Source organism: Haliotis cracherodii, unplaced genomic scaffold, assembly GCF_022045235.1.
Source record: "Haliotis cracherodii isolate W230 unplaced genomic scaffold, xgHalCrac1.p SCAF_14, whole genome shotgun sequence".
Classification (NCBI taxonomy): Eukaryota; Metazoa; Mollusca; class Gastropoda; order Lepetellida; family Haliotidae; genus Haliotis; species Haliotis cracherodii.
In genome coordinates, this window is record NW_027266269.1 from 7,576,126 (window position 1) to 7,599,344 (window position 23,219).

The following is a 23,219-nucleotide window of genomic DNA, read 5'->3' on the forward strand; positions in this document are numbered from 1 at the left end:
ACTGTTTCAACATCTTGCCTACACTTCACACAGTTTGACCAAGTGTTCTTACCTTGTGTAGTATTTATGTTGATGTTGATGTACTTGTCAATCAAAGGGTTGAGATCGGACTTTTTGGAAGGCCATGGGAGAAGTGTCGTCTTCTCATTTTGAAGATAGTAAACAGTGCCATGTGCAGTATGTGACTTGTCACTATCTGACTGAGTGTCCCTCAGATGGTCAACAATAGGAACCATGTGATGGCGTAAAATGTCATCTCTGAAGCACATAACTGTTAAATTCCAATGTAGTGCACAAGGTTTGATCTCTTCGTGTGTGAATGGCTCCCTACATCATGACTCTCCACCAAATCGGTCAAGCTTTTTTGAAGCAATTTTAGGCAAAACGGTCATAAGCACACCTGCAGAGGCGTGGTCGTTGAACCAAAAATTCATCATGTCAACATCGAGTTAGCCATCTCAGCACTTGGCAAAAATAGGGTCATCTGAGTCAAGTCACCAGCAAATGATTTTGGACTGTTTGTACCAACGCTATTCTCAGCCCTGGTAGTGCAAATTTACACTATCTCACACAGAAATGTTTTAACAGTCACGAATAGTTCTTTTAGTGGGTACAAATGTTACGACATCATTTCGGAATCCGCAAGACAATCTGACTGATGTTACAGTTATGAATGGTGCAGTTTGACACCTTTGTCATGAACATAAAGGCGCATTTAGTTGATTCAAGTGTTACAAGCCAACACCATTTCTGAATCCGCAAGACAATCTGACTGATGTTACAGTTATGAATGGTGTATTTTGACACCCTTTTCATGAACATAAAGGGGCATTTAGTTGATACAAGTGTTACAAGCCAACACCATTTCTGAATCCGCCAGACAATCTGACTCTGTCATGTGCAGCTGCACACTATTATCAAAATGTCCTCAGCCCCTGTTCATGAACATGCAATCTTTACTTGCATTATCTAATCTATTTTGCAAATCAAGACATGGTTCTAGTAGTTTCTCACATGTGTATATTTTCAAAAGTATTTCAGGGGAAAGCCCTCCTCGTTTAATAAAAGCCTCTAAAATGCCACAAAGTAGCTTCTTACTTGTTTACTATGGCGACTGTGGTACATACTGTTGTGACTATTGAGACGTCATAATCAATCAGGAGTGCTCCAGTTACTGGAAGACAAACAAATTGATTAAATGATTGAAACTTTCAACCTTAATGCCAAGTTGTATGGTAAAATAATCAGTAAGTTTTTGGTTAATGTAAACTCAATAAAACATGTATACAGTTTCACATGGGAGCGCTTCATCTTAAAGACGTTTCACAATTACATGTTAAATATTTCCTCTGTCAACTCACTGACGAATATTTTATGGATGAACTGATGCAATGTTTAGGATGTAAATATAAAACATCAAAACCAGACAATAATCAGTTTTGAGTTTGCTGGTTGTAGTCCGTGCCAAAAATATGCAATCTTCACATGTAAAAATCAATAAAACATGCACATGTCGAAAGATCCAAAGGGACATTGTTAATTGTTTACTGGTGAGACTTTGGATACTGTAGTACATGTTGTTGTCACCATGGAGGCGTTATCAGCTAATCGATTTAATATTTCAGTAAACGGTGTCTGCACAGAAACTTCTAGTCGATACTTTACTTATTGAATCGCTTACAAAAGTACACTGTTAAAATTATCCCATTTACATGCTGCCAGGAACTATTCACATGACCGAGAAGCAAGAGCATGGCTGTGTGGGAATTTATTCGGTTTCTTCTTATCACAACCTTGAGTTACAGTTCAGCTTTTCAGTCATGTGATATTCTGACATTTCTTCGTCATGTCAGTTTGGATGGACTGATTTTTAATGTCACCTTCATCACAGAACACAGTGTTACTGACAAGGCTACATGCCTGACGAGGTGTTTCCGTGATGCTGTACAATTCAAATTCTCAAGGATGTCGGTTGTACTATTCATGTTCAATCACTGGGGGTGAACAAGAGACATATCTAGCAATTTCATTCAGTGATATTCTCATAGTAGTATTTGACGTTTATTTGTTTGTTGTTGAAGACCACACTTAGCAAAATTCCAGCTATATGATGGCGGTCTGTAGATAATCGAATCTTGACCAGACAATCCAGTAATTGATATTAGGATCGATCTCCACTGCAAGTGATCCCTTTAGTTGCCTCTTACAACAAGCATGGGTTGTTGAAAATTCATAGGGGCAGATAAGCATGTGTCGCTGGAGACCAATTCTGACACGGATCTTCAAGGATGAGTAAAATATGAAAAGAAAACTAATGTCTTCATATGCAAATGATATCCGATGGTAGTCGCCACTTATAAGCTGCAAGTACTTTTGTGGCAAGTTATCCACCATTGTCTGTCTGAACTTTTGCATGTTCTGCATCTTAACATCTGAAAGGCCGATTTGTCTAATATTCTGTCCAAATTAAAAACCGTTTGATTGAGTGAACGAGTATGGTTTTAGCAAAATTCCAACAATATCAGGGCGGAGAACAACCGGCATATGTTTTATACATTGTATCGAGGTGGTGATTTGAACTCGGGGCTTCCGCGTGACGAGCGAACGCTTTAATCACCAGGCTACCTCACCACTCTAATAATAATGACCTGTATTGAGCCCGGCACTTTGCAGAGGAAATTCAACACATGAGAATAATCAGGTCAGATTATCTGCCGAAACAGATCCCCACTAAAAACACACTTGTGATGAACATTATGTTAATAAATAACTGAAAATCTGTGAAGACGCAAGGTTTTCCTGAGAAGGAGAAGCAGTTTTTTCACAACAATGACACCCCAATTTGAGCTAGAGGTTCGAATCCAATTTTCAATATGGCCGCCATGGCTACTAAATTTTCTCGAAATGCAATTCTGTTTGGGCAGGATGCACTCAGCTTTATCGTGAACACGAAGTACACTCCAGCATACTCTTTCTACCCTGATTTCAAAGAGTGTCATAAGACTCTTGCTCAGAAGCTGTTTGATAAAGATTACAACATAAAAAGGCCTCAGTAAAGCTTTGAAAATCTTTAATGGCAGACATTTGGAGGACATTTCCAAATTTGACGCATCAGTGACCACAATGATGTCCGATGCAATTCCCTGTTTTGGTTTGTACCATACATTCCAGTGTTTTTCCAAGTGAAGAATTGATTTGCCTTTGTGTGTGACGGGTGCAACCTGTGGGGCAAGATACGCACACCTTTTCGCGAACAGCTGGTATCATCACTGTGTGATAGTGATTCGTAAACTCATACTCGTGATATAGTTGGAATCGTTCAATCGGCAGAGATTTCTTATTAATAAGGAAAGTGTTTTGTCGCCTTTTTTTATTTGATCTAAATTTGATTATGGTTGTTCATTGCGTAATCTTACATTTAAGAGCTTAGCACCATAAATCAAATATCTTACATTCAAGAGCTTAACACCATATATCCCTTGATTGCAGATTCAAGAGCTTAACACCATACGTCGCCAAAGTCATAAAACAAGCCATGACGTCAGACAAAGAGGCGTTCAGTTTTTAGTAATATATTACATTTTTTTATAAGTAACAACATGCAAAATATCAGAATAATAATTTGGCATCTCAGGCGTAAAAATTTGAAAGTCAAGGACTAACTGTAATGTTCGCTTTCTGTAGATAGTCAACAGTGGCATGTGCAGTATGCGGCCTGGCATTATCTTGTCACTCGTCATCTTGTGTGACGCATTTTTGGACAAAACTTTGACTTCAGCATAGTCTTCCATCACGGCGTTGACGCAAAACACATATCGCCAATGCTGCAGATTATAGATTCTAACGTGTTTGCGCCATTAAAAATGATCACGCATCGTTTGTACTGACACTGTAACGCGTACCCTGCGGTTCAGGTCAGTTGTTGCGACAGCACGGCTGTGCAACTGAAGTACCCTTATGTACCGTGATGATTACAAACCGGGTCGTCTAATTTTTAGAGCTTCATTATGCCTGGGTTGTCTAACCATGCGTGAGTGGCTTCCCCATGGCTCAGTGTAATCCGTGTAGGCACAGACCCGTATAATCTATGTGGGAGAGACTATCAAAGGAAATAGGGGTGTATGGGTAGGGACTACTTGAGATGGAGATTAATACAGCAGTATACTTATTCAAATTCTTAGAAATGGAATAACATTAATTAAGGTTTTTTTATGTTCAAGAAATGTAAGTATATAACATAGTCTGACAATATAGATATTGATAGCTGATTATAGAAAACATGTCATCAGTGCTCATTGTACATGTAACTTAAACACTTCAAACCAAGGTTGTAAGCTCGGTTTTTACTTGACATTTTAATAGCAACTGTCTGTGAAACATTTGATCCTGTTTTAACGGACAAAAAGCTTTTATGTAGCATTTCCGACAGTACAGTTGAATCTTATGCCTGTCATGAACAGTGAAGTGTCTGTTTTAAATAATTGTTGAATCTTATGCTTGTCTTGAACGTGGAGGTGTCTATGTGGAATAATTGCTGATTTCTATACTTGTTGTAAACAGTGAAGTGTCTGTGTCGAATCATGGTTGACAACATTATGAATGTGACCCTTTTTAAGTGCAAAGACACATAAATAAAAAAAATGTGTCTTTTTTAAAATTTCGTGCAAGTGATTTTTCTAGATATGAGTTTTACTTGTTTTGGTGACATGATTACCAATCAGAACTCCAGTTATTGAAAGACAATCGAATCGATTTAAGATCGAAAGTTCCTACATTGATGCCAAGCAGTATGACAAACAGCAATTATTCCATGAATGACAACTCATTAACACATGTTTATAGTTTCTCTAAAGCACGCTTCATTGTAAGGACTGTTCATCAATAATTCATTGGTCGGTGTGTTCCAGGGGCAATGTTTAAGATGTCCATATGAAACATGAAAGCCAGAGAAATCAAGAGTCGTGATTGTGTAGCCTGTAGTCAAACATAATATATAAATCGTCACACTCAGCTGACAATACCACACTCCCCCATTTCTCTAGGGGACAGGAACCACTCCCAGAATCGAGAAGCATGAAAATGGCTGTGTGGGAATTTGTTCGTTTTGTTCTCACCATAGCCTGTTCTTACAGTTCAGCTTTTCAGTCATGTGGTAATCTGACATTTCTCCATCATGTTGGTTTGGATGGACACGTGTTTAATGGCAACTTCATCACTGAACACAGTGTTACTGACAAGGCTACATGCCTGTCGATGTGTTTCCACGAGTTGCAGTGCAACATGGCGCTGTATAACCCAACTTCTCAACGATGTCGGTTGTATTATGTACCCGAGATCTCTGGTGGGAATGAAGAGACAGGCTGGCAGTATTATGCAGGTAAATTTCTAACGCACTATGTCATTCACGTACGTTCAAGGCATCACGATTGGAATTACTATATTGCCACCAACAAGAAGCCATTTTTCTTTTAAATAACGAAGGGAAAGGATCTTCTGATCTAAAACCTAAAGAGCCAGAGAAAACTGGAACAATTGTTTTAATGATCATTGAAATTTAATGAAGTTTGTGAATAAGGACCCCGATGTAGGTAACATTATGTCACCTATATCTCCGCCTACATATGTAGTTCCAAGTCTTGTCGTCAATTTGAAAATATGCTCATTCACTTATGAAGCTGAAACTGAAAGTTTCGTCATAGCAATGCCACCCAATTTATACAAGAGGTTCGAACCCCATTTTGAATATGGCCGTCATAGTTACACAATGCTCCCAAAATGCAATTCCTTGCCCTGAATATCATGAAATACACGTTTGTTGTACCCCTAGATTTTCATCTGACTTTGTTCCAGAGGTTCAAATCCACATTTATGTATGCCGCCCCAGAAGACACATTGAAATCTGGGCAATACAAACATGAAAAGAGACTGAGACAAAAATATCATATTATCATCTTACAGTTATGAAAAAGGGATAGGAAATGCAGAGATGCATTGAGGATAAATGTTATGTTTTAACCCTACCATATATTGAGCCATTTTATTCGAATAAGACATCTGCATTAAAAAGTATGTTGTTGTTAAATTAGCTGAGGTGACTGTATCTCTGTGCTGCTCCGCATAAACGATTTTGAGTTTGAGATGTCGCTTCACAGAGCTACGGGCTGTTCCACAGCGTTTTCCTCATAGATCCCGATTCCGGGTTAGGTTAGGTCTTCAGCAACCCATGCTTGCCGTAATAGGCAACTATGCTTTTCGGCAGAGGCGACTAGCGGGATCGGCCGGTCAGACTCGCTGACTTAGTTGATACATGTCATGGTATCCAAATTGCGTGGATCGATGCTCTTGATGTCAATCACTGGGTTGTCTGGTCCAGACTCGATTATTTACAGACCGCCGTCATATAGCTGGAATATTGCTGAGTGGGGCGTTAAACAACAAACAAGACACTCAAGTGATTGATATCATGAACATCGATCCACGTAATGAAAAAGAAGACTATGTAAAGCCTTCAGAAACTTTAAAGGTAATTTCGGTATAACATAACGAATGATTACTCTTACGCTAAGTGATACGTTTTCCGTATGTCACTATCTGCGACCCCTTTTGGACACGTTCAAAGATGGTGACATATTGTCCCATGTGAAAATATGCATTCCTAGAGAGCAGTGTTTTCAAAGCGCTCATGTCAACAGACACAAACCTACTGTGTTTCGAAATTTGTGGTACTTTAATTGTAGATCAGATAGCTCTGATATTAACTTGGAACCAAAAACTTCATCTCGAGGTTTCAAATAATTCTTGCGAATACCTTTACCTCTATCAAATCATAGCCATAAATTCCTGTTTATGCTGAGAACCACACTATAAACTTTAATAAATTTTCAACAGACGTCCTCTTCACTGCCAACATATATATAGTTGTGAGGGAAACCCTATCCCTTGCCAGGGGCGCTACCGCGCATGAGCAAGGCGGGAATCTCCTCACTTCTTTCCTGTGTGTCCAGATGACAAGGAAATTTTTGTTGTTGCATACATCCGAACACGTGATTGCTGTTCCACACTTACAAGCACATTAGATCCTCTCAAGCTTCAATAGACACAAGCAGTGAACAGTTCTACAAGCAAGAAACGGGGGTTTAAGAAGATCGGAAGTTCTAGTAAATTATTAGTTAGAAACGTGTTGTGGAATGAGATCTTCATCTCAAAGACACCCGTCTGTTCAGGCTGTGGGCAACATCAAATCCCTGGTGACCCTCACCCTAGATGCCTAGCATGCAAGAAGCAATGGCACGCAAAATCAAGGTGCAGTTATTGCGAGCCTCTGTCAAAGGAGAAGTTTGACAAGCTTTCCAAGGCATGGCTCAACAATCCTGATTAAAAAAGAATACTAGAGCACCAACATCAAGTAAAAAAGTGATTAAGTCCGTTGTGACTAACAATAAGCACGTGCGTGACAAGCGAGTGTCGTGCGAGGACGCCGTCTCGCCTTATGAGGAGAAGATATCTCGTCGCTCATCCCACTCTCCAAATAAAGTTGAGGAGCAGATGTACCTTACATGCTTAAATGTAGCTTCTAACGTGCACCCGGCAGCGATTAGTACGGTGGACCATCTAGGTTTGATAGAAGCTTACGATCTCCACCCTCAGCCACGCTCCCCCTTTAACTTAAATGAGTTCACGGAGAAAATAACAAATTCAATGTCTGTTATGATTGACAAACGTGTGCAATCAATGTCTCAGGAAATCTCAGATCTAAAAGAATCCGTTGCACAAACCCGGCATGGCCAAACAGGGATTGATCACGAAATTCAAAAGAGATCTAGGGCTGAATATGGCAGTGCACCCTCATACAGCAGACATGCACAAGGTAACGCTGAATCAGATCATTATGAGGGCAGTAGGAGAATCATAAGAAGAGACCGAGAATCTCATAGATTATCTCCCTACCACGCACACCATAGGGCAGATCGTGAATCACGGGCATTGCATCGCAGTATGCACAGAAATACATCAGTAACCCTCAAGCCACTATGATAAGCGTGCGCCATCTCATACTGCCTCACAGTCCAGTTATACGGATGGAGAAAGCGAGGGAAATGTTACATCACAATCATACAGTTATAGAACATGTGATTCCCGCACGGCTAGCCTTAGATCAGACGACCGGGATTACGCTACCCTCAGCCATACGACCCACTCCCAGCGCAGCCTGATCAGGGGGTGCAGATCTCTAGCTAATACTGATTGTTCATGCAATGGGGACACTACTATGGAGTATAATTATAGACCAAACAATTATGCCGTTAAAGATATCATTGCAGAACTTTATAATCTAATGCCCTCCTTAAAACCAGATAAGGACAGTATGACAGTTAAACCATTGTTAGAACGTGCCGGGTATGAGGTACCTGTCAGTGTGACTGAAGAATTCCATATCCTTCCCTGTCCGTCATATATGGATGACGTCATCAGGAAAATCGAAGATTCATTGAATACTTCATGAGTATGGCTACCTTTAATAAGTGTGCTTACAGGACACACGATAATCCCTTCGCACAACAGCCGAGCATTCATGAAGATTTCTATGATCTGGTTAAGAAACCTAACACTATAATGCACGTCGACATGTCCAGTATCAACAAAAAGGTGATTAATATCAGCTCATACATTAACTGGATTGCAGCTGGAGTTCGCCACGTCATACCCCTGTACAACCAGAGTGAATTCGAAGGTCTACAATAAGACCCCACGGAGATGACACTTCAGCAGACAGGATTCATCCACAGCTTACTGGACCACATACTGAAGATGCAGGAAGATCTTCAATCAGCACAAGTCTGGATGTCAGCACAGTTCCTGCTCATGCAAAGAAGACATCTAATACAGCAAGTTCATCATGTGATTCCAGAGTCGATAAAAAGATCCATGCTGTTACAGCCTATTACAGCATCACAGATATTCAACAGTAGACTGAAGTCAGTGAAGGAAGCCATTGTATCGTCAACTAGACAGAAGTTTCAAGAATGCACAATCTCGTTGGATTCCAGGATACAGAGACGGCCTGCAGATATTCAGCATCAACAACAGAATCCTAGATCTCATCACGTAAAGCCTGGACGGGATTCCTTTCGAGCCTATGCACAGAAGAACAGATCGTATCAACCCAGAGACAGGAACTCCAAAGATGATTATCCGACTTCACAGAGAGGACATGGCAGAGGCAGTCGCCGAAGGGGTTACCTCCGGAAATGACTCAACCTGGAATCTACAGACCGCTTCAGACCCTACCACCATCGCCTGCCCAATGGACAACGATTCAGAACTACGGAAGATCAAAGACACGACCACATCGATTCCAGTCCAACTAGCCAGTCTCACAGACATCGACCCAAGACTACCCAAGTTCAGCATTCATCCTATTCCGGGTCCAGTCGGAGGCCGTCTTATGCAGTACGCAGACAACTGGAAGACCCTCACAGACGACTCATGGCTGCTCGAAGTAGTAAGAAAAGGATACAAACTTCACCTCTCAAAACGACCAAGACTAGTCATCCACCCTTCCGGACCCCGATTCCAGCTATCAGGACCAAAGTTAATTGCAGCAGAAGTGGCCATACAAAACTATTTGCAAAAGGAGCTATCAGCATCTTAAAGGAGTAAGACACCAATCACGTTTTTTTACTCCCCAGTATTCCTGGTACCGAAGAAGAATTCTTCAGAGATGCGATTAATCATAGACGTAAAAGTCTTGAACAAAGATAATCTGGAAAACCACCCAGTTTTCAGATGGAATCTATAAAGAAGTTGAAGAATGCCTTAAGACAAGCAGATTGGATGATAAGCATAGACCTCCAAGACGCCTATCTACACGTCCCTATCCATCCAAGTCATTGTCGGAACCTAGGCTTTGCAGTCAACGGTCAGAGATACCAGTTCAGGGTACTTCCGTTCTGCATATCCATCGCCCCATGGTTATTCACCAGGATCACCAATCCCGTCATCGGGTTCACACATCTAAAGCTCATAGGGCTACACGGATACATAGACGACTTTCTATCGAATACCACCAAAAACGTAGAGCTGGAAGCCTTAATCCAACCTCCACAAGTTCGAATCTCAGAACTTCATTGGTGGCTGACTCGTCAAAATGTCATGCCAGGTATTCCACTCGCATACCCATCCCCCCACATCAACTCTACACAGATGCATCAGGAGAGGGTTGGGGTGCCCATATGGACGATGTTACCATACAGGGAAAATGGTCCTCCCAAGAAAGGAGTTACACATCAATTGTCTAGAAATGAGAGCGATATATCTAGCCTTAGAAGCATGGCAAGATCGTCTACACCACTTGTCAGTGAAGATTGCTACAGACAACTCGACCGTGGTCGCTTACATACAGCACCAAGGGGGCACAAAGTCTCAGCCTTCATTGAAGGAGGTTCCACGCCTATATGCCTTGGTAGACTCAGAGAGTTGCAGAATCAAAGCAAGATATATACCGGGCCATCTAGATATCCGAGCAGATTACCTATCCCGGGAAAACAAGATAGTACCCACGGAATGGTCACTACAGCCCGGAGTATTCAAGTGGATAACCCACCTATGGGATAATTAAAACCTAGATCTATTCGCCAGATGTCTCAACAACAAACTACCAGGCTACGTCAGCCCTGTACCAGATCCGCTAGCTCTCCAGGTCGACGCTCTCTCCATGGAATGGGAGGGAATGTTTGCGTACGCCTTTCCCCGCTCCTAGACAGAGTACTGAAGAAAATAGACGAGACAGACTGCTTCATAATCCTCATAGCCTCGGCATGGCTGAACAGGGCTTGGTTTCCAAGGTTACTTCACCTCATAGTGAATGAACCTCTGAAACTCCCAGTACGTCACGACCTACTGAGACATATTTTACGGCCGCCTCGACAACCTCCACCTTTTACGCTTGGAAGTTATCTTGAATAAGATGCAAGCAGCCGGTTACTCTAAATCAGCTGCACCAAGACTGGCAAGCTCATGGAGACCAGCATCATCTGCCCTATACAACAACAGAGGGGACAAGTTTGTCGAGTGGAGAATGAGAAAGCATTTAAACGTGGAAATAACGATACCTATAGTGGCTGAATTCTCAGAAACGACAAGAGATTACGACATGGCACTATCGAAGGATATAGATCAGCCCTGGCATCAGTATTACAGCACGTTGGCCTATCTATAGGTACCCACCCAGTACTGAATCGACTCATGAAGTCGTTTGCACTGGAAGACATTAAAGTACCACGTACATTCCCAAAATGGGATATATCTATAGTATTGTCAGCATTGATGAAAGCGCCACATGAACCCATGAGTAATGCGACATTACTATCAGTCTCCAGGAAGACTGTTTTTCTCATAGCCATGGCTACGGCATTTCATTTCCACTGTAACTCATACCCAACAATGGAAATCAGTGTCGTTCAGATCGCTCCCAGAATTAATTGCCAAAAAACAGTCATCAACCTTCGGCCCACTCGGACACAGGCAATATACAATACCAGCCTTAAGTTAAAGTGTGGACTATCCGGACAGATTACTTTGTCCCATAAGAGCCTTGAGATACTTCATTACAGCTACTCAACCCCACAGAAAGCAGAGAAAACGCCTTTTTATCTCTTGCAACCCTCGTCAGAAAAGGACATAACAAAGGGTACTGTAGCGGGATGGCTCAGATCTGTTATCGCAGATAGATATAAACTGGAACAAGTCTCCAGGCAAACTTGGGGAAACTACAGGCCTCACGAGATCAGAGCCCTTGCAACAAGTCAAGCCACATGAAATACAGTATCCATTGAACAAGTCGTAGCTAGCTGCAAGTGGAAGTCCCATAACACATTCTCAAACCATTACTTACGAGACATTCGGACAGATCTGGATGGACTATACACACTGGGACCCTTGGTGGCAACCCAGTCTCCAAGTAACCTTGTTCCCCCCTCTTCCGGAAAGGGGAAAAAGAGAGAGGTGTGTGTGTGTGTGTGTGTGTGTGTGTGTGTGTGAAGAATACCTCATGAACTCAGGGTAAGTTGACCTTTGTACTTGGTTGTACTATTGAATTAGTAAACAAGGCAAATGGCAACACTGAAATCAGAGATCGAAGGATTAAGTGATATATGGTATCTACATGATAATCTAGGATGTATCGATGTACTACCACCGGAAGTGACGTCATGGGAGTCATCGCACCGGACTAACGGCAAAATACGTTTAATATCACTATCCAAAAGGGAATAACGGAAATCCACGTCATAAGTGATAAGATACCATAGAAGACATATACCACAACGTGGGCATGGAATGACAACCGGAAGTGACGTCACAGATGACGTCATCACCGGAAGTGACGTCACAGATGACGTCATCACAGTAAGTGACGTCATAATATGTCTAAGTGTCACAGGGGTGGATATATATGTACCCATCATATGACGTTTGAAAAATTTCTATCTAGTCTTGTAAGTAGACTATTAGATATATTCCGTTTGAGATCCTTTTGGCATACCATCCTTGGGTTACCACTTCACAAAGCCAAATATCTAAGGGATGCTAGATACCAGAACCCACCGGTCCCTCTGGTGTATACTGGCTATGATGTAATAGAGGTAAAGGTATTCGCAAGAAGTATCAAACAATAGTTATCATTGTGAATAATTCTATGAATACTACCTCTGTTACATCAGAAATTAATCCCTCCCACCTCCCCAAATATTTGCATCTAGTTGATGAGGATAAAGGGTTGAAAAACGTGAGGAGATTCCCGCCTTGCGCATGCGCGGTAGCGCCCCTGGCAAGGGATAGGGTTTTCCTCACAACTATAGATATGTTGGCTGTGGAGAGGACGTCTGTTGAAAAGTTATAAAGATTTATAGTGTGGTTCTCAGCATAAACAGGAATTTATGGCTATGATGTAATAGAGGTAGTATTCTTAGAATTATTCACAATGATAACTATTGTTTGATGTTTAATGGATACGTAGGTTTTAGACCTTATTTTACCTCACAATAACAAGGATACACATTGAAATCCTGTACAAACACGCATAACCAAACATCACAATATGAAGCGTCCAAACCAGAGAAAAACCAATCTCGATTATCTGCCAAAATATATTCCACTCTGCGTAAAAGGCAAAATATCAGTGTAAGTACCTGAATGGATCATGGAATAGCTGTGATGACACCTGTTGTTCGCGAAAAACTTGTCCTGTTCTTGCAATGCCGCCCGTAATTGACAAGGTTTGCATAAAAAGAGTTTGAATCACCTGCGAAATGTTCAAAACTTTCAAAAATACGAAATAATCAGTAAATCTTTCACCAAAAAAGACCACGCCCCCAACTAAGTTAAAACAGTGATATAAAGATTTCTGTATTTATGAAATACGAATAACAAGCATAGTCACCTTTTGGCAAACATGGGCTCCTGAAGACCAATTCTACCACGGATCTTCACGGGTCAATATAACTATTTCCGTTTCATATCTTGCTCTGAACTGCAATGGCTATTCCATGAATAATTAGAATAAGGAGATGTCTGTGTTATGTTTAGTTGCCTGCACCGAGTTTCGGGTCCTGAATGCAGTATCGATGCTGGTGAGGAACCAGTCCCACGTTGATGTCACCTGTCCCAGTGGATTCTCCTACCTACCGACAACGTCAGACACATGTTTCCATGACAACGTTCCAGTAAATGTAGGAAGGTGCATGCAGACCCTCTGGGTTGACCAGGTACATAGTAAACCAAACACATTAATGTGTACATCCATCCATATATCTCTTCATGTTTTTCATGTTATAGACTGTAAAACACGTGAGCGATTTGGAAAGACCTATATACTTTACACTCCCTACTTTACAACAGAAGCCAGTATTCACAATGCAACTTTCCCCTCCCCTTTTTGGTGTAATGCAACATTCACTCTGTACTTTAGGGACCAACAATCTAATCATCTTGGCGGAGGGGCGCCTGGGATTTTATCGAGGATAATAATTTGTCCCAGAAAATGTCTGCCACACAAAACATATATTGGAATTAGGACGCCACGTCCTGCACCCTGTGTTGTTGTTATGCACCATTCATATGCTCACTCTTAACTTTACAGCAGGTGCGCGTTTTCAGTACGCCACTTCCTGCTCCCCTGTCCAGTAGTACGGAGATTGCCGTGGAGGCAGCCGCCGATGGAGTCGAGATGTAGGTGTTTGTAAAGTTTACAGTAATCAGAATTTGGAAATAGATGCACTTACATTGTATATTCACGTAGATCGTTCTGGAAATTGCTATGCCATGGATGGGGATGAGGTTTTTGGTTTGGTTTGTTGTTTAACGCCACGCCCAGCAATATTCCAGCTATATGACGGCGGTTTGTATATAATCGAATCTGGACCAGACAATCCAGTGATTAACATGATGAGCATCGATCCACGTAATTGGGATCGATGACATGCATCAACCTAGTAGGCAAGCCTGACCGGCCGATCCCGTTAGTCGCCTATTACGACAAGCATAGTCGCCTTTTACAGCAAGCATGGATTGCTGAAGACCTATTCTACCCCGGAATCTTCACGGGTCGATGAGGAAGAGGGTGAATATAATTTAACACTGCAAACTGTCATCCAAACCAAGACCGCCTGTAAGTAAGTGGGACATATCTGAGACTGAAACCTTGGATTGTCCAATCCTTTGGTACACAATGACACGCAATCACTACAGTCAACAAGCCCGAACACAACTTCTAACGACTGGAAACTCAGACCCACACAGGTCAGATAAGCCATAATGAATGGAAGACGTTCTGTAATTCAATGGCCATGAAACAGATCGTTAATTTACGTCAAGAGACAGTTTAAATCGTGATATGATTTTTATCGATGATGACTTTTCTCTTCAGCCGAAATTGGGTAAAACTGACTGCACATGATGACAGTACACTGGTGATGGCTTTCTTTGTACGGTGGGACACACTTGACATCGCCTACAACACTCGGACATCTGGCGCCTGGTCGACGGAGCTGAATCAGTCACCAGTTCCTTTCACACCCAACGTGATTTCGAATCTCTCCATTAAAGTCACAGACACTCAGTTTCTGGTACGTCGTTCGGGCTGGTATCGGGTTTGATAAACGATGCCCTTGTCCCTTATAATCTGGGTCGATTGTTCTGATCATACATCACTAATCCAGTAATTTGTCCAGATCCCTGATGGTCAAGTTCTGACCGGACGACAATAGAAAAGGGTAACGAAAGATTGTTTGTAAACACTGAAAGTTGCAAGTACCAGACCTTTCATATATGCATATTTGTCAGTAAATGACCCCAATGGAAACCATGTTTCCTTTTATCCTGCCTTAATTTCTTCTAAGATGTATGTACATATTTTAAGTACTAAAGTTTGCATGACAAAGTAGACACAATTTATGGATACAAACGTCTGTATTATACTGGTATGCCAACGTTTCGGTATGGATCCTTGTACCATTGACAGGCAAGACTGAATAATGAACATGGTACAACATTTTATAGCGCAGGTGAAGAATTAACAGTAACAACGATATGCAAACATGAAAGATATTAACATGAGTAGGCTGAATAATAGCGTCGCTCGTAGAGGTGAGGTGAGGTGAAATTGGGTTTAACGTCGCGTCCAAGATTATTGCACTTATATAGCGACGTGCATGCACGTGTATGTGTGTGTGTGGCTGCTTGTACTAGTCCGGACTGATGCCGATTTATAGTGCTAGCTCACTGAGATACCATGCCGCAGTTTAACATGAATACCCCACTCAGACACAGTATACTGACTCCGAGCCGACCAGTCCTTGTTTTAGCCCTTTAATGCCGAGCGCCAGACAGGGTAACAACAAGTACAATCTTTTAACGTCTTTTTGTATGACGCGGCCCGGGATCGAACCCTGGACCTTCCGCTCTCCGGGCGGACGCTCTACCACAGGACCACGGAGGCGGTCTCGCTCGTAGAAGAAAATAAAGAAGTTGTTATCCATACAGTGTGACTACTTTGTCATCCATCAACTTCTAAGACATGCTCACGAATGCCTATCAATCAATAATATTTGCATGTGTCACAATTACATCAGAAATCACTGTAAGATGGAATTGGTCTTTGTCCATTTCAGATATCTCTTGATGACAACAGTCTGTTTGCTGCTCCAATAAGGATCCCTTCAAACGAGGCCGTCGTCCTTCTTGTTGATTTCAGCCTCATCAAACGAGTGCAGATCAAATATCCATAGTCGAAAATAAAATTTTGCTACATTTTGGGAATGTAATAATGTAGTTCAAAAGAACAAAAATCATATTTTGGCGATTTTTCTAAAAGTCAAGTCAGGTTATGTCGTGGCATGATTGTTCAACACACTTCGCAATTGTTCAAGAGGTTCGAATCTGACTATCAGTATATTATCAAAGCGAAAACCATGAAGCTGAGGGTCCCAGATGCTCGGTGGATGCTGATGGTTTTATGTTTTTAGCCTTTTCCGCATGTGACGTTATGAAAATTGATATACATTATTCTTTTTGAATAATATTCCCTCTGGCATTTTCTACATCTTGTCTTAACTTTTAAAACTTGGAAATCTAATTAGATGGCATGATTTCATAATTACGTCTGATTAACACTTTTTTCACAGATCAATTGTAGATATAACTTTAATGTTTGATCAAACAGTTTCGGAAGGATTTCTAGTTTATCCTTTGTTTCTATTGATAAATCCGTTTAAGCCAGTAGTTGATGTATAAATGATGACAATTTGTCAATACGATGTTGCATTTATGCTTCAACACGGTACCCTCATGGGGACCCAGGGTAGAAGGTGTCCCCAGCACCCACCAGCTTGTTGTTATAAACGAGAAAACCGAGAACCGTTTGCATGGATCGTTGCTCGTATTATCAATCTCATGACTGACTCGAATACTTGCAGACCGCCGTCATGAGCCAGTGCAATGTTTAACAACAAACCAGGCACTGATCCCAATAATACTGTGTTGTTTTTGTTTTTTCCATTTATAATCGTTATTATAGTGTTCGAATGGCATTCCTTTCCACAAAGGTATCCGTTTTTTCTAACTTTTGTTAGCACCCCTTTCGGTGTTTTTTTCGTTGTGATATTCAAAGTATTGTTTGTTTAATATGTAAAAACATTTTGTTCAAGAGCAGTTTGTAGTGAGCGCAACACATATGGTCAGTTTTTCGTAATATCTATTTAAAACCTTCATTTGTAATTTTCGACATGGGATTTTATTGAAAAAGATATTCCCGAATATCATTGAAAAAAATAATAATTTGACAATATTGTTGAAAAAAAATGCCTGCCACAAAAATTACATTGTTGCAATATGTCATTTAGAAAACAATATTTTTGCTCATAGTTTAAATAAATAAGAACTTTGACACCATATCTGGTCCAAATCATTAGGATTTTAGAAATTATTTCACGGAATTTGGGGAATGTATATTAAAATGTATGGAGCTAGAAAAACATTCTCCATGACGTCATGTAAGGTTTTATGCAAATTATAGTTAACTGTACATTACATTAATGTTATTCAATAGTATATTATTTGTTGCATATGTGGAAACATTGTTGAGACTTAGTTTTAATTATGCAGAACATGTTTGAATACCACTGCATTTTATTGACTTTTCGACTGTTACCTATACAGGTCAGCTACAACGACGTGACACTATTTTGTTTAATATATACTGATATTTCCTATTTAGATTCTCACTGTGTCATATGTATTGTGAAACCATTATCTCTTTTGTCACATGCTTCACCCAGGTGTTATGTATACATTTCCACCAGGCCTTTATCACGTCCAGTTATCAAGTTGTCAATCTGTGATCTAAGGGATCTTGCAAGGGATTTCGTATGAATAATATTTTCTCCCATGAGGAGTATTTCGAAAAAAGTAATAGACACAACTTTAACAGCGATGGTTTCATCAATAAAATATCACTGACATTTTAGTGTTTGATTTAATTATGTTTTGGGGGCACATTTAATCCCTCTACTTAACGCCGGACTCAGCACTATCCCATCTATATGACGACGGTCTGTAAACAATCCAGTCTGGACCAGACAATCCAGTCATACACATAATGAGCATCGATCCATGCAATTGGGATACGATGACATGCATCAACCAAGTCAGTGAGCCTGACCCCTCTTGCAACAAGCATAGTCACCTTTTATGGCAGTTTCACAAAAGACTTAATCATCAGGTTTGTCAGGTTTGTTTCCCCATTTTAATGAGATTCACCTCGTTTTGCCTGATATATCTGGTGGAAGTGGTGATTTTAGTACAATATTTCACATCAAGGCAAAAGTCCAGTAAAGATGCGGGTTTGAATCTGTCTCCAGTAACCCATTTTTGTCTTTTTAGGCGACTAACGAGATCTGGTGGTCAGGTTCGGTGGTTGGTGCATGTCATCGTATGTCAGTTGCGTAGATCGATGCTTGTGATGTCATGTCAATCACTCCAGACTCGATTATTTACAAAATATCATCATATAGCTGGAATAGTGCCCAGTGCGGCGTTTAAAAACAAACAAACAAAAACAAACAAATCAAGGGAGACGACTCTGGAATACCAAATATTCATAAGCATTTTACTTTTCTTAAATTGTCGTTATTCATGTCAACCTTTTTCTCGAGCTATATTTCAACTTATTTTACGCCAGTTGCTAATTAATTCCAAATTATACAATTTATATTATTTTACTCATTGATTTCCACAGAATATTACTGATGTGATTCCTGAAAGGTGGGGTAACATGGCGTGAATGACAGCAATCCTACAAATTGGTAAAATTTAATGTAGGACTGTGGCTGGAATAACTCACCATTTTGTTCACTGTTAAAAGACACTTTAACACCCATTCGCTTACAACTTGGAAAAACCCACTAAATGGTACGGATCTGCGAAAGAAAGTTTAATCTTCATGTTCCAAGACAGGACCTTTATTTCTTCAATTTTATTTGCAACATATTTCAAACACCTTTTGCAAGGCATTTTACAAGTTTTGGAACTTTGGAGCTATAACTTGCGAAGCAATTTTGCGAGGGAACTCGGCCGAGCCGAGCAGGATCAGTTGCCATATCTGCTTGTAGACCTCGGCGGCTTGGAACCTTTTCAACAATTAAAAATAGTTGGATTTGCTCAAAAGGCTCGCTAAATACAATGTTTATTCATAATACAGGATATTTACCATCTCAAAACACACTCGCGTGATAGCCTCTATTTATCATACATACTATTTACCTAACTGTCCGGCAAAAGTAGGTAGACGTCCATGTTCGATGGTAAAATGAAACAAATAAGGTTGTGATGGTGTAATCTTTGGGGTTCTTGTTTCGCAGATTGTGAAATGCCTGTCTCTGGAAACTGGTCAAATCGTTAGTAAAAGACCCGTGAGGACCCGGGGTGGAATAGGTCTTCAGCAACCCATGCATGCCGTAAATGGCGACTATGCTTGTCGTAAGAGGAGACTAACGAGTTCGGGTGATCAGGCTCGTTAGGACCCGTGAAGATCCGGGGTAGAATAGGTCATGTCATCGATCCCAATTGCCTGATCATGATATTAATCACTGGATTGTCTGGTCTTAACAAACAGATGGACAGCTTCACATTTGCACATTGCCTGTTTCACTGCATTCCCTTGAGATAATCACTGGCAGAGAGCATCTATTCACAGAGCAAGGAAGTCGCAAGTCGTAGAAACAAATTAGGCCCTCATACCAGACTAAAAGCCGGCATTTCAATTGAATTTCAACAACATTTTCACCACAGCCATTCGTCATATTAAATGGTTTCATCAACACAGATGAGTTGGTGATAATAAAAATATGACTCCATGAATCAAGATCAATCATCACATTGTCAGTGCCTTGAGGAAGGTTGAGTTGAACTGAGGATTTCTTGGCTACAGCAAGTGCCTCGTTAATCTTAAGTTTGTATAGCCAGTTGTGCGTCAGGCAATACACCACAGCTTCCTTGGAGGAAACACAGGTGATGGGCAGTCCAAGGAATCTGAAAGGTTTAGAATGACCATCAGCATATGGCAAAAACAAAACAAAAGTCGGTAAAATCTGTAAACCTGCTCAATAGTGCTTTCTTATGAACCCTTTCAGTAGCGATCTGTATTGCCATGTAACATACCTGTCTTCTTAAATCATTCTAAATCTTAACAAATCCTATCCTATAACGATGGGGGTTGCATTGAGGTCACAATTTCACAACTGTACCAGAATCCATAATTGTTGGTTCAAATCCCAAGTTGGTTGTCATTGGTTTGTCGAGTTCCTGAGTTGTACCCAATGATTGAACTTCCTTCTTCAATTCCGGCATTCTGCCCACACTGCCACAAGGGAAAATCTTTGGCGTAAAGCCCAACTCACTCACTCACTCACAATACCTTTATTTAATATTCCGCATATATTTTAAGGCTTTTCATTCTTGAATCTAAACACACCTGGTAAGTGTTTTGTCCAGAACATGGTTGGTTGGTTACTTGGTTGTTTTATGCCGCACTCAGCAATATTCCAGCTATATGACGGAGGTCGGTAAATAATCGAGCCTGGGTCAGACAATCCAGTGATTGACATCGTGAGATTTGATCGACGCAATTGTTTCTTTTTCTTTGTTAGTTTGTTGTTTGACACCGCACTCAGCAATATTCCAGCTATATGACGGTGGTCAGTAAATAATCGAGTCTTGGCCAGACAATCCAGTAATTGACATCATGAGCATCGATCCATGCAATTAGGATCGATGACATGCTTCAACTAAGTCAGCGAGCCTGACCACCCGATCCCGCTTGTCGCCTCTTACGACAAGCAGTCGCCTTTTACGGCAAGCATGGGTTGCTGAAGACCTATTCTACCCCAGATCTTCACGGGTCCATGGACCAAACACAAGTCATATGACCGGAGTAGTTTGGATTATGCAGGACGAGCATGTTAATAGTGTATCATCGTACCCAATGGCGTGATGTATTCCTCATAACTTTCACCACTGGTGTTGATTTGATCCACACTCAATTATGCAGACTGTCCTGGTTTATTTGGAATACTGCTGGCTCTTGCAGAACACAACAAACAAAATAAACTGCTATAACAAAGGATGATCACCCAAACTCCAGACCGGTATGATGTCCATGATTCACATATTCTCCTGAGGAATACCCATACTTACATAAGTTTCATGGTGACACTTTAAACATGGGATGACACGTACCTGAAAACTTCCGAGTTCTCAAAGTTATTTACAAGATGTCGTGATTGTCAGGAATATTGATGATTGTTGCATAACATTGAACAAAGGATTATTCGACTCTCACACGAACTCTAGACCGGTATGAGGTCTATGAACCACATATGCTTCTAAAGAATACCCATACTTACATTAGTTTCGTGGAAATTTCAATGGAGTTGCAAACTATTTTACAGGATGTCTTGATTTATCAGGAATACTGCTGATTGTTGCATAACATTGAACAAAGGATTATTCGACTCTCACACGAACTCTAGACCGGTATGAGGTCTATGATCCACATATGCTTCTAAAGAATACCCATACTTACATTAGTCTCGTGGAAACTTCAATAGAGCTGCAAACTATTTTACAGGATGTCATGATTTATCAGGAATACTGCTGATTGTTGCATAACATTGAACAAAGGATTATTAGACTTTTACCCGAACTCTAGACCGGTACCATGTCCAATAACCACATATTCTTTCAAGGGATGTCCATACATACCTAAAAACTTGCAGTGAAATTTCAAAATGAAGTACAGGTAGACGGCGGTCCTCCCTCATAGTTGACATATAGACATGGGATCCAACATATAACACAACCACACAGCTTCTCCTCTTGTCTCGCACGCAGGTGCCAGTGTACAGTCGGGATGGTGTTACCCTTTTCTGGTCAGGCAATGTGCCTCGATGTTCCTGGAGTTTACAGCTCGTGAGATTCAACACCTGAGTGAAATAATAGTTTGTCCCTTTCTTCCTCATCAGTATGTGCATCATGCTATGATGTGTTGTACTTGATGTCATGGAGACGACTTTGTAGAGTCCTTCTTTGTCCTTCCCTGTTCCTGTAACTTTTGTCTCAGGGTCTGCTTGAACATGAACAAATTTAACTGAATTGTCATTACAAGATTACTGCAAATACAAAACATATTTTTATATTCTCCCAAAACGGATTCCAGTGGGCCTTAAGGGCAAAATAGCTATGATACTTATAAGTATGGTTCACTAAAACTCACTGATGACACCAGGTGTTCGCGAAAAGGAAAGGGATTTGTCGCATATGATCATGACTGTGGGAAAGGTTTTGTCACTTTTATTTGTTGTAGGATAAACAGATGGACGATTTGACGACTCCATACTCACAATACCACAAACTGATATGAATGTCTCACGGGAACAGTGTGATAGTATTTGGTTAGAGTGTTCATTACTTTGTGAAAGCTGAGTTTTCTTTGTTCATTTGTTCTTTTCGCGAACACCTGGTCATCGCTGATTTCATTTCCACCACTATTTTTGTTGTAATGTTTTATTCATCGCAGTCAGTCTATGCAGCATACATCAGTGATATACAATGTGATTCACATTCCATGAGCGTCATTAGGTGCATCGTGTTATAATGTGTTTCGCTTGTTGCCACTGGGATGACCTTGTAGGGTCCTACTTTGTCCTTCCACTTTCCCGTACATTTTGGCTCAAGTCTGCTTTAACAGACCAGTGGAAATACTGTTCATGACGACATTTAACTGAAGAACTGTTTGTACAAGATTACTACAAATATAAAATGTCAACGACAAAGAATAATAAATGTCTAGAACCTTCCGAAAAACATTCCTTTGGGCGGAAAAGGCAATATCGCTGTGAACATTTTATGAATGGATCCCTGAAAATGAGCATGACACAAGATATTATCGATACAGCTTAGCATGCCCGAGGTTTCTTTGTTCTTTTGTCAACACCTGATTTCATTGTTTTAAGTTCACGATCCGAGTTATTCCAATAAGGACAGTTGACATAATTTGAATAATTGAATAAATATAGTATGTAGTAAAAAAATATTGGCAACAAAAACGCTTTCCCCATTCATAAGAAACCTCTGCTAAAGTGTCGAGTGTATGATTCCAGCTGTATCAT

The 23,219-nt window shown here is 40.7% G+C and overlaps 1 protein-coding gene across 1 annotated transcript; it reads left to right on the plus strand.

The window, feature by feature from the left end:
- Positions 1–1,752: 1,752 nt before the first annotated feature.
- Positions 1,753–16,283, plus strand: LOC139460871 (uncharacterized). The gene is made up of 6 exons (XM_071242346.1): positions 1,753–1,911; positions 5,239–5,377; positions 13,585–13,763; positions 14,141–14,226; positions 14,924–15,122; positions 16,167–16,283. Exons 1-6 carry the CDS (start codon positions 1,753–1,755, stop codon positions 16,281–16,283), a joined length of 879 nt encoding a protein of 292 aa, XP_071098447.1.
- The last annotated feature ends 6,936 nt before the right edge of the window (positions 16,284–23,219 follow it).